At 45.0% G+C, this 13391-nt stretch overlaps 1 protein-coding gene across 2 annotated transcripts in view; it reads left to right on the forward strand.

Moving 5' to 3' along the window:
• Positions 1 to 13391, forward strand: part of LOC111975867 (F-BAR domain only protein 1) — a 44517-nt gene that overhangs the window by 7384 nt on the left and 23742 nt on the right. For both annotated transcript variants that reach the window (XM_024004527.2, XM_024004528.2), the window contains exon 2: positions 5325 to 5377. In XM_024004527.2, the coding sequence (XP_023860295.1) occupies positions 5351 to 5377 (27 nt within the window). In that variant the 5' untranslated portion in view covers positions 5325 to 5350. The remainder of the gene's footprint in view (positions 1 to 5324; positions 5378 to 13391) is intronic.

The raw sequence follows: 13391 nt of genomic DNA on the forward strand, positions 1-13391 counted from the left end.
TGGGACACTGTAAAGTTCATGGAGAATAAGAGCACCTCCTCCCAGCTGCCCACTGCACTGAGGCTAGGAAACATTGTCACCACCGATAAAACTACAATAATTGATCATTTCAATAAGCATTTTTCTACGGCTGGCCATGCTTTCCACCTGGCTACCCCTACCCCGGCCAACATCTCAGCACCCCCCGCAGAAACTTGCCCAAGCCCCCCCCCCCCCCCTCCTCTCCTTCACCCAAATCCAGACAGCTGATGTTCTGAAAGAGCTGAAAAATCTGGATCCCTACAAATCAGCTGGGCTAGACAATCTGGACCCTCTCTTTCTAAAATGATCCCCCAAAATTGTTGCAACCCCTATTACTAGCCTCTCTTTCGTATCGTCTGAGATCCCCAAAGATTGGAAAGCTGCCGCGGTCATCCACCTCTTCAAAGGGGGAGACCAAAACTGTTACAGACCTATATCCATCCTGCCCTGCCTTTCTAAAATCTTCAAAAGCCAAGTTAACAAACAGATCGCCGACCATTTCGAATCCCACCAGAACTTTTCCACTATGCAATCTGATTTCCGAGCTGGTCAATGGTGCACCTCAGCCATGCTCAAGGTCCAAAACGATATCATAACCGCCATCGATAACAGATAATACTGTGCAGCCGTCTTCATCGACCTGGTCAAGGCTTTCGACTCTGTCAAACACCGCATTCTTATCGACAGGCTCAATAGCCTTGGCTTCTCAAATGACTGCCTTGCCTGGTTCACCAACTACTTCTCAGATAGAGTTCAGTGTGTCAAATCGGAGGGCCTGTTGTCCGAACTCTGGCAATCTCTATGGGGGTGCCACAGGGTTCAATTCTTGGGCCGACTCTTTTCTCTGTATATATCAATGATGTCGCTCTTGCTGCTTGTGATTCTCTGATCCACCTCTACACAGATGACACCATTCTGTATACATCCGGCCTTTCTTTGGACACTGTGCTAACAAACCTCCAAATAAGCTTCAATGCCGTACAACACTCCTTCCGAGTCCTTCAACTGCTTTTAAATGCTAGTAAAACGAAGTGCATGCTCTTCAACCAATTGCTGCCCTTACCCTCCCACCCGATTAGCATCACTACTCTGGACAGTTCCTACTTAGAATATGTGGACAACTACAAATACCTAGGTGTCTGGTTAGACTGTAAACTCTCCTTCCAGACTCACATGAAGCATCTCCAATCCAAAATTAAATCTAGAATCGGCTTCCTATTTCACAACAAAGCCTCCTTCACTCATGCTGCCAAACACACCCTCGTAAAACTGACTATCCTACCGATCCTCGACTTCGGCGATGTCATTTACAAAATAGCCTCCAACACTCTACTCAGGAAACTGGATGTAGTCTATCACAGTGCCATCCGTTTTGTCACCAAAGCCCCATATACTACCCACCACTGCGACTTGTATGCTCTCGTTGGCTGGCCCTCATTACATATTTGTCGCCAAACCCACTGGCTCCAAGTCATCTATAAGTCTTTGCTAGGTAAAGCCCGCCTTATCTTAGCTCACTGGTCACCATAGCAACATCCACCCGTAGCACGCGCTCCAGCAGGTATATTTCACTGGCCATCCCCAAAGCCAACACTTCCTTTGGCCGCCTTTCCTTCCATTTCTCTGCTGCCAATGACTGGAACGAATTGCAAAAATCACCGAAAGTGGAGTCTTATATATTCCCTCTCTAACTTTAAGCATCAGCTGTCAGAGCAGCTTACTGATCACTGTACCTGTACACAGCCAATCTGTAAATAGCACACCCAACTACCTTATCCCCATATTGCTACTTACCCTCCTGCTCTTTTGCACCCCAGTATTTCTACTTGCACATCATCATCTGCACATCTGTCATTCCGGTGTTAATGCTAAATTGTAATTATTTTTGCGTCCATGGCCTATTTATTGACTTACCGCCCTACTCTTCTAGATTTGCACACACTGTACATAGATTTTTAGTGGGTAGTGGGCACTGCAAAATGGGTCTGACGGAATTACCTCTGTTCCGCTCCCTGCCACATCAGGTTTGATGAAGGACAGTGTGACAGACTAGCTACAGGAGCTACTCTCCCTGTCGCTGTTCTTGGAAAACACCTACAGTTACGAAAGTTTGGCGAGACACGTTATAGATGTGTTAGACCTCAGAGAGAGGATTTATCTAAAGGTCACTGCAATCATCACATGCATTTTAGAGCTCTACTGCTGTATCTCTGTTATTTAGTGTAGGAGAGTGTGTTAATTGGTGGTTGCTCTCTCTTCAGTTCTCTTCCATTTCTCTTGTTCACCTCGTCGTAGTTTGTTCTCTGTCAAAGCCTTAGGCCCCTCTGTTCTCTTACTTTTCTCTTGTTTCATCCTCCACCTACCCACCCTGTCTTTCTCTTCTTGACTTCCTCTGCTGCCAGTGACACATGGGACCGTTAAGACCCTAGCAGACCATCTTTAATCGATTCTTGGACGTGTCATTACTTTTACCCATTTTCTCTCTTCACCAAGATGGAGGAGGTAGATCTCTGGGGTTGCCATTTGTCAATGAAGATGGCTGTGGGAGTAAGTCAATTCCCTCCCAGCCTCATGCCCTAACAGAGATGAAAGAGGGTGGTGTGGGGATATAAGGAGAATGCAGGAGCCTCTGCTGAACTGTCAACCCAGAGAGAAGAATCTGCCAGTAGCCCCAATCCAATGACCTCCATCACAGTGAAAAGAGAGGGAGGCTGAATATGGATGGAGAGATGCCAGTTATTTACTGTCAAAACAAGAGGAAGAGACAGTTGGTGGTGGGGACTGGAAATTTCTTTTTTTTAAGCCCTAGTTTTTCATGGCAGGTCATCTAGACTAGAGCCTGGGCTCTGTGCTGATATGGCTTCTTTTCCACTGCTGTATGCTGGTGATAGCCTAGCGCAGCCCTGGCTCTGGCCCTAGACTCAACCACCACTAGCCTGCCACTCTCTCACAATCAGCAGAGGAACCGGCAGAAGCCCAGCCCAGCTCAGTCCAGGGTGGAGGTAACATGACGCATTACTGTATAAACTCACTAATACTGAGCTGTAAAGACACCGAAAGGAACGAAAGTTAAGCCTACTGGACATATGCTAGGCTGGCTAGCCTATTATTGTGTCCAGTCAAGTGTATCCTTTAACCCACAAGGTATTCCTGGGTGCTTTCCATTACTTTACCCGAAAATATATATTTTTAAATTTAAATGTGCTTTTTTAATCATATTCCTTATCAGTCCACCCACATCTGTTGAGGCTCTCGGCTGTGGAGAATGCTTCTCTCTCTCGCTCTGACCCTCTGTGAGTCTCAGTGACTCAGCGTGTACCAGATGGTTCCACCACAGCAACTTCCACAGCAGCCCACCATGATCCGCTTCAGCCTCAGTTCTTTTGGAATAGTAATTAACCAGAGGAATCCCAATGCACAACACTGTTGTAGTCTTTGTTTACCTCTGAGGAGAGGTGTGATTCTGTAAAGGTCAGGTTGAATCCTGATCAAGTTAGCTGAATGTCATCTATTCTAGCCACTCATCAGTCTCTCCTCAGCAGCCCTGTGTGAAGCCAGCAGCCCTGTGTGAAGCCAGCAGCCCTGTGTGATCCCTCTGTCTTACTGATTCCATCACTGCCACGTCTCCTCTTCTCGATCACCCTTGGTCTGTGTTGCGTAGAACAGAGTGGGTACTTGGTAGCTGGCTGCGGCGTCTCACTTTCAGCCCTGAGCCACGCTGCCAAACGACTCCAAGCACTGAGTTAATTAACGTGGTGTGAGAGGGGAGGTGTGTGTGAGAGAGAGAGCGCTTTTCGTGTCTGTTCCCCTGTCGAACACCAAGTCGCTCTGCCTGAGCTAGGGCCAGCCGCTCCTCTGTGCCAGCAAAGATAAAGCCCTCTGTCCTCTCAGCAGAATAATAGGAACCCACAACCAGGCCTGCCCTGGGGAAACACTGGGACTGCAGGGTCACCACACACACACTCACGCACACACACTCACTTGTATGCGCTCACACTCATTCACCTTTGCTATGTGCTTGGAAGCTCTTCCGGCTACTATTATTCATGATGAGCAGAGAGCTAGGAGCTACTTGAGCAGGAATGAAATCCCCCACAGCAGTGTGGGTGGGTGGAGAAACGCTATAGGGGGTCAGAGGGTGTATGTGCAGCTGTTGCTATGTTTCCTCCTGCCTCCCATAGTCCCTTCCCATAGAAGCCCATAATCCCTTCCCATAGAAACCCATAGTCGCAATTCTTACTTCACAGTCAGAGAAGAGACCATGGTTCCTGTTGATTCATTGTGTTGTGGAGGCTCTTTGTGTGTGACCTTACCTTAGTATACCTTCTGGGAGGTGACTCTGGGGGATGGTATTAGAGATATGGCTATTGGCTAGAGACCCGTAGCCTCTCAGCTCTACTGCACACACAGACAAACTGAGTGATCACACTGTAGAGATTTTTATTCATCTTGATAGGGCACACTCTCCTTGGTGGCTCTGTCAGAGCTCTCTCTCGCTCTCTCGGTCTTCTCTCGGTCTTCCCTCGCTCTCTCGGTCTTCCCTCGCTCTCTCGGTCTTCCCTCGCTCTCTCGGTCTTCCCTCGCTCTCTCGGTCTTCCCTCGGTCTTCCCTCGCTCTCTCGGTCTTCCCTCGGTCTTCCCTCGCTCTCTCGGTCTTCCCTCGGTCTTCCCTCGCTCTCTCGGTCTTCCCTCGCTCTCTCGGTCTTCCCCCGCTCTCTCCGTCTTCCCCCGCTCTCTCCGTCTTCCCCCGCTCTCTCCGTCTTCCCCCGCTCTCTCCGTCTTCCCTCGCTCTCTCTCTCTTCCCTCGCTCTCTCTCTCTTCCCTCGCTCTCTCTCTCTTCCCTCTCCTCCCTGTGTCAGCCTCTCCGTCTCTTTGAAGTGAACTGTTAAACCCTGGCTGTCCCCTCGGGACACTGGTCTTCATTAAACTAAATGTGTCTTATTGTTGCCTTGCCTACATCAGCTTGTTTTTAATAAGACCGCAACAGAAGTTTCTACTTTATTCTTTATACACTACAGTGTCTCTGTGTCTGTTTTTGGGCCTGAGAGGAGGCTTTTCACGTAGCCCAATTTATTGTTACAGTGTCTGTACAAGGGGCGATTCAGCCCACAGCTAGAGATCAATAGCAGTTCAACACGGGGAAAACATTTGTAGAGTTAATTTGTAGAGTTGTCTCATTATTGGTGTGAATGTTGGTTCAGTGCCACCGGCTGACTCTGGTCACTGATACAGAGGAGAGCTGAGGGCTGTAGCCTCGTTTCTGTCCTGTCTCTAACGGTTTCCTCCCCTCTCACGTAATTACAGATCCCTATAAAACTCTCTGAGTGAAGATGGCGTTCTTCAAGAACAACTTCTGGGTGAGTCTATTTGATGTATTGTATTCTATGAGGATCATTGGCAGCTCAACATGGAGGGGTGAAAACCAGCAGTCAAGGATAGGGTTATGTAACGATTAGACATCGTTTTTTTTTATTTGGCCATTATGCATGCAAATGTTAGACCCTTTTACCGCTCATTTCTATACAGATTGCAGAAGCTAATAAAAACCCAAACATTTACAAACTGTATGTGACCGAAGCAATAATAGGCCTGCCTTTTACAGTTAAATATAATGCTGAACAACTTTTGTACAGCATTATATATTTATAAACTTTATTTAACTAGGCAAGTCAGTTAAGAACAAATACTTATCCACAATGATGGCCTACCAAAAGGCCTCCTGCGGGGACGGGGCCTGGGATTAAAAATAAAACACATCACAACAAGGAACACATATATACTTAAAGGGGACAAAGACATGTAGGCTGGCAGAACAATTCCAGTGTATTCCCCTGAATCACATATGAGTCATGACACCTTACTTTCTCAGTAATTCATCTGTGAATGATACTGAACCACCACCATGATGCACATGTTGAACTCTACCAGTCTCCTGAGTGATCTCTCTCTCTCGCTTTCTCTTTCTCTCACTCTCTCTCTCTCTCGCTTTATCTTTCTCTCACTCTCTCTCTCGCTTTCTCTCACTCTCTCTTGTTCTTTCTCTTTCTCTCTCTCTCTCTTGCTATCATCTTTCTCTCTCCTCGTTTTCTCCTCGCTTTCTCACTCTCGCTTTCTCTCACTCTGCTCTGCTTGCTCTTCTCTTCCATCTCTCTTTCTCTCTTTCTCCTCTCGCTCTCTCTACATCTTCTCTCTCTCCCTCTCGCTTTCTTTCTCTCTCTTTCTCTCAACTCTTTCTCCGCTTTCTCTCTACTCTTTCATCACTTTCTCTCTCGCTTTTCTCTTTCCTCTCACTCTCTCTCCCCCTCTCGCTTTCTCTACTTCTCTCTTTTCTCACTTCTCTTTCTCTCACTCTTCACTCTATTGCTTTCTCTTCTTCTCACTCTATGCTTTCTCTTTCTCCTCACCGCTTGCTTTCCTCTTTCTCTCAACTCTCTCGCTTTCTCTCTCTCTCTTGCCTTTCTCTTTTCTCTCTCTCCTTTATCCTCTCTCTTTCTCTTTCTCTCTCTCTCACTTTCCTTCTCTCAACTTTCTCTCACTTTCTCTCTCTTGTATCTCTCCTCTCTCTCATCCAGTCTCTCTCTTCCTCTTCTCTCTCTCTCTTCTCCTCTCTCTCCTCTCCAATCATAGAACTGAGGTTGCTTAGGCTGCTTGGTCTCCTTAGTGATGGTGGGAGTAGGGGCACAGAGTTAATTCCTGACACACAGATGAACACACATCATCATACAATACCTGGAAAAGAAACCAACAGGAACCACATCAATATGTTAGAACCTGGACAGATACTGCAGAGAATAAGCATGACAGCAATGTACCACTGACTGTAATCCCCTAGTCTTAGAGGGATAGAAGGAGAGACTGAAACAGGCCAGGTGTTTGTCAGCTGCTCCTAGCGGTAATCTGACTGTGTTCTGTGCTCCTCTGCACACCTGGCTGAGCTATTTCAGGTGTGCCCTGGTTCTAATACACCACTCTGCCAATTCACCGTGAAGGAGGGATATTTGGAGGAGGAAGCTGTGCCAAAAAATGTAACTAAAAGTCCAGTAACAATTGGGTCTGGCAGCGAGTCAGGAATTTAATTTGGTTAGGGAAATGAGATTTCTATCATTGATTGATTTAAGAGGTTTATATAGGTCGCAATATTTATAGAATCTAAAGTTTMTTTTTATATTCATTCAGTTGTTGGGGGATATCTGATTATGATTTCTCTGTAACTCCACATTCCTCATTCACTGCGCATCAGATAGTGTGTGTACTTGTTTGGTAGTGGTGGGGTTTGTGTGTCTTTGTATTTGTGTGTGTGTGGGTGGGTGCATGAAGCCTCTATCTCTGTGATGCTGGATCCTCCCTGGCTCCATTATGTAGAGATGTGTTGTGTGAGTGACTGTGACAGAGGCAGAGTTGAGTGTGTTATTGTGAGGAGCAAGCTGGGCTGTCTGTCTGCTCTGCCAGCCTGCCTGCCTGCTGACTGATCAGCAGCAAGTCATGTGATCCTGCCTGCCTTTGTGTGGCTGCAGGCAGCAGGGCCTCCATGCCTATGGAGGGGAGAGGATAACTCCTTTGTGTGGCTGCAGGCAGCAGGGCCTCCATGCCTTTTATGGAGGGAGAGGATAACTCCTTTGTGTGGAACAAAGGAAGGTCAAAAGACGCTTCCCTCCAACCCAACCAGGAGGATGGAACTCTTTCTCAGTCCCCCATTCAGTCTGTGTCCATAGGAATCCAAATGTTAGGCCATGTCACATAATGATGTGCGGCTTCTCTTTTCTTGTCATATGTTACGGTTGTTGCTCGGATTCTCACTGCTTGGCGTACAAGCTCTTTACTGTAAGGAGCAACACAAAGGACTTGTCTTCTAGCTCGAATGGCTGTTGCATAACCAGTAAGACACTCACCCATCCACTCCAGCTTATCCACAATGTATACACTAGTTTGTCTCAGCCATGAGCTTGAAAAGTGAAAGCTGTATGTAGATGCTCAGGCCGGATAGCTCCAGCTTAGGTCGTCGGGATGAGAATCGCAGTCTCCAAGGCGCGTGGTGTCTGCCTTATGTAGTGTGTAGTTCAGCTCCCCTCCTCCTTCCTACTACTGTGATTCTCTTAATGCCGACAAATTGCAACCAGCGCTGTGCAAATTCAAACCTTGAGGTAAATTAGCGTGTAGAGACACCTGGGACGCTGCATAATCAGGACGAGCCTTCATTTTCTGCTTGGTTTATTCCAGCGCCAGGCCAAACCACAGCCTTCATTCTGCTTGGTTATACAGCGCCAAGGGCCAAACGCCAGCCTTCATTTCTGCTTGGTTATCCAGCGCCAGGCCAAACCACAAGCCTTCATTTCTGCTTAGTTATCCAGCGCCAGGCCAAACCACAGCCTTCATTTCTGCTTGGTTATCCAGCGCCACAAAACCACACGCCTTTAATTTCTGCTTTGGTTATCCAGCGCCAGGCCAAACCACAGCCTTAATCTTCTCTGTCTTGGTTATCCAGCGCCAGGCCAAAACCACAGCCTTCATTTCTGCTTGGTTATCCAGCGCCAGGCCAAACCACAGCCTTCATTTCTGCTTGGTTATCCAGCGCCAGGCCAAACCATTATATTTGCATGTATTCCACCCTTTCTTAATTAGTCAATGGAGGGATGGAGGAGGAATACACACATCTATCATAATTAGACTCATTCTTAATGAAGTCCTCAGTCCAAGTCCTTGACAGTAGAATGACTCCCTCCTCTCAGATGAAAGGAGAGTGTGTACAGTATGGGTGTTGTGCTCTGTTCAGTGCTTTCATCCCAAGACACAGACATTAATGCCTGTTAAGTTCATGAGAATATGCCCCCTGTCCAATTCCCCAGTGAGATGGCTGAATGGGCGCTCTCACATTGAACACCATTAATCCTTTAATTGCACCCTTTTGCCTAACAACAGTACGTTCCTCCAGAGTCCAGACACACTCATTTTATTTTATTTTACCTTTATTTAACTAAGCAAGTCAGTTAAGAACAAATTCTTATTTACAATGACGGCCTAGGAACAGTGGGTTAACTGCCTTGTTCAGGGGCAGAACGACAGATTTTTACCTTGTCAGCTCGGGGATTTGATCTAGACACCTTTCGGTTACTGGCCCAACGCTCTAACCACTAGGTTACCTGGCGCCCTGCACTACCATTAGGAAAACTATCAGGACTGTGTGTTGGATGAATCATCCATGTCTTTTTATATAATTCATTGGTGTTCTCTGCTAGGCCTCATCTGGGCACAGTGTCTGTCTGTTCCAGGAAGTGCGCTCTGCTCTCCGAGGTGAATTTATACCCAGCCAATCATTCATCAGCAGAATGAACCCAGTGTTGCCTCTGCTCTGCTCTTCCCTCCCATCCACATTGTGCCTGGCTGTGTCTCTGGGTCTCACGGGGCTCTGCGGTCCGGAGAGGGTGGATGTAAACACAGTGGCAGGGACGGATGGGTAGGAGTGTTATCAGAGGACACACGCTCTCCCTCTCTCTTCACAACCTTCTCCTGTCTCTCTCCTCTCTCTACCTCTCTCTCTCCCCTCTTTTTCATAATTTTTTCTCTTGCTCCATCTTTCCTTCTCTCCCTCCTTGTGGAGCTGTTATTTGCTTTCCTAAATTAGATTAATGGCAGCTGGATAGTCGCTCACTGTCCCGTTAGATAAAGAGCCATTTCAGGAAATTTGCCTTCAGGTTCCTGTGGCCAGATGCAAATGCACTGGTGATGGTAATAAAAGTGTGTGTGTGTGTGTGTGACTGCATTGTGCTCAGTCTCTGTCATGGGTTGGTCCTGTACTCAGGGTGTCACGTGTACCACAGAGCTCAATCCACCTGCTTGTTCCCCAATGGGCCCTGAAGCCATTAATCAATGCGGCAACAGGACTGTGTGTGTTCTGATCTGAAGTGATGTTAGTGCAGTATAGTTCCACATGGATGCTACTGGTCTCTCCCAGGCACTGTGGACCAGGTAATGGGTTTGTTATGGGGACTCAATGACGATGTCCTTTTAGATGTGAAGTAGTGTGACGGGATACTAGAGGCACATCATCAGTACTGCTGACACTCTGCTGTGGGATTGCCTATTGAGCCCAAAGTGCACCGTAAGCACAAAACCTCAATGAGCCAGCGAGACTGGCTCTTTCCTCTGACACTGACCTGGGGCTATCAAGCCATTTCAACTATATTATACTAGATAATTATAATTATCATAACATATCGGCCTATGCTATGTCATACCACATCATATTATATCCAACTCTGAGCATAGGATATGTTTCCTTTACTATCCAGGCCTGATAGTCGTTGGTAGTTGTTGATAGATGGATTGGCAGGCAGGGTTGTTTATGCTGCTGACCAGTGAGAGGACAGACCGGCTGTTCTGTACTCTGTGTGTCACTGTGTGACAGGTTTCACATGGCTCTATGCCTGCCTGCCTTTCTGCCAGCTTGTATCACAGCACAAGAATGTCCTCCGACACTGGTCAGGGAGTGAACCGCTCCAGGCTCTACTCTGGTCAACCGATGAACCACACCGACACTAAGGCTGAGGAACTAAAACTAATAGCTGCAAAACATGAATCTGGTCACTACCTGACCACACAGACTAGACTGACAGACAGAGCTTCTCAGTGTTTCATGGAGTACAAAGTAATCTCAGCCATGGTGAGAAAGTTGTGAGTTGTCATTGTCATTGTAATGTGCTCTCTCTTGCATGAGCAAAACTCTCATCTTAATTGATTTAAAGGAATAGGGAGGGAGAAGAGGGGGACTGCATGAATCAGACAAAGAGAACTGTCAAAGACCATTGGCCATGGAGTGTAATATGAAACAGACCTGTGTGATGAATGATCTCAGCGGGAAGATGATGAGATTTTCTCATGGATTTAACTCTTATGACATCTTTGGATGATAAGTTGTTTAGGGTGCGATCCTGGCACACACATACACCATACCTGGGCAGAAAATAGTTGTATTTTTTTGTTTAGTTGAAAAAAAACTTTTCTACTACTCGAGGTAGTTGAATATAGTTTATATAGAGTTTCAACTGATATTCAAATACAGGTCTCAGAAAAACATAATACTTGAAAATATTGTGAATACCTCTCAGAAAACCAAATTAATATTTTAAGGTATTTAAATATAAATACGTTATTTGATAACCAAAAAATATTTATTTGTGGCTGCCAAATATTTGATGAAGAAACAAACATTAGAGTAGACCACAGCAGCTTTAAAATGATTATCACATAATGAGTAAGACGTAAGGTAGTTCAGTAACACTCGACATCAAGTTCTTTGGAAATTGCTTTATAATTGCATAATAATGGAGTTATTACATAAGTGGAGTAAGGAACAGTCACTCTTCTGTACAGTAGTTACATAAACTAATCAGCTCATTCCTATGCAATTAAAATGCAATTACCAAAGTGTTATGTAACAACATGAAAATAAAAAGTAACAAAATATGTCTATTAAAGATGCACTAACCATAAATCGCTCCGCCATGTTCTGGTTGCTAAAATTCTAATAGTTCACCTAATTTCAGTTTATGTGACAAAACCAGCAAGTGTAGTGTAGAGCCCTCAAACTCAATCTGGACCTCGAAGCCAGTTCCACTGCATTTTTYTTCATTGTTCCTCTCTAATCAGGGATTCATTTAGAACTGGGACACCAGGTGTGTGCAATTAATTATCAGGTAGAAAAGAAAACCAGCAGGCTCCGGACCTCGTAGGGCAAGAGTTGAGTACCCCTGGTGTAGAGAATCATTGTACCATCTAAACCGCCGTGAAATATCTTGTCCATAACCAAACATATTGTGTTTTCAGCTGTTTGGAGCTGGTGTACAAAACTGAAAGTAAAATATGCAAAAATTAAACTTAAGAACGGGAAGCATAGAATGGTGCCCATAGAACAGATGTACAGCTTCTTAGACTTACTTTCAATGAGAATGACAGATCTATAACACGCATTTCAATGTGAATTTGGTCGGTCACGCCAAAAAGTTACATACTGCAGCTTTAAGGAAGCTAAATATCTCAAAACTGCCTTCTTGAATCAAATACAGCCAAGGTAGGTGGAACATGATGTTAATTTGTATTCTGAGTAAACTATCCCTTTAGATGGACAAAAAGGTAAAGAAGTTGTTTTTGCTAAGCATCCAACTTGCTGTTTGCAAATGGCTTTGAATTACTCTGCGGTATTTCCAGATGTCATAAAATTAATTGCAGCTTTCAACCTTTTCAGTGGCTTGTAGTTGAGCTTCACAACTTATTTATACCTATCTGTACAAAATATCATTGGTTAATTGGTTTGACTTGATTACTTGGGGTAATGGACATTCAGGAGAATGGACATTTACAAATATAAATGTATTGTGTAGATCAAATATGACTGTCAGATTGGAATAGTACAGCAGATTGTGTGTGTCTGTTCTATTCCTTCTATTTCTATCTTCAACATGCAGTTACAGCCCTGATACAGCCCTGTCATTAGTTGAAGGCAGCCAATCCAATAGTTTCAGAAAAGTAATCACTTCCTGAGATCTGTATTCCAAAATATATTTTTTAAGTAGTTGCTTTCTCAGACCTGTATTAAAATAGTTTTTAAAAAGTCATCACTTTCTGAGATCTTTATTAAAATAGTTTTAAAAAGTATAATTTTTTTGTAAAATAGTTGTATTCCCCTCCAAAGTAACTTTGTTCCCCTGGGAAAAATTATTACTTTCCACAAAGCATAGTTAAAATAGTTGTTCCAGGTCTGACACACACACACGGTGAAAAATAAGATCTGTCTATGTTCCCTTGAGCAAGGCATTTAACCCTAATTGCTCCAGGAGCGCTGTACAATAGTGACCCTGGCCGTGACCCCATTCCCTGCGGGTGTCTCAGGGGGAGTTGGGATATGAAGAAACACATTTCCATTACACACTTTGTAACAGGACAAATATAAGCCCTCCCCAAAAAATGTATTATTATTACTACACACACACACACACACACACACACACACACACACCTGTCTGTCACAAATGTCTGTTAGCAGGGGAACTCTGTTGCTGGGACAATGAGCCATGGAGGGAATGATAACCCCCCCCCCAAAATGTCCCAGCCCTCATGGAGGTCAACTTCTAATTAGCTAGCAATTATTTATCTATTCTGGAAACACAAAGGCATAATAAGAGTTGTTCATAAAGCCAAGCCACCATATTAAATGTACCCCTGGTTTCATTAACTGATAAGAAAATCCACTGGGATTACTTTCATACTAATTTCTAAAGCACAAATGTGTCGATAATCGTCCGTCTCAATTGAGACCAAGAGAGTCAAATGAGAATTAGGCCTAACCTTTTTAGATTAGGCTATATTGTTTCTGTGAAA

The sequence above is a fragment of the Salvelinus sp. IW2-2015 genome, linkage group LG16 (assembly GCF_002910315.2).
Source record: "Salvelinus sp. IW2-2015 linkage group LG16, ASM291031v2, whole genome shotgun sequence".
In the NCBI taxonomy this organism is placed as follows: domain Eukaryota; kingdom Metazoa; phylum Chordata; class Actinopteri; order Salmoniformes; family Salmonidae; genus Salvelinus; species Salvelinus sp. IW2-2015.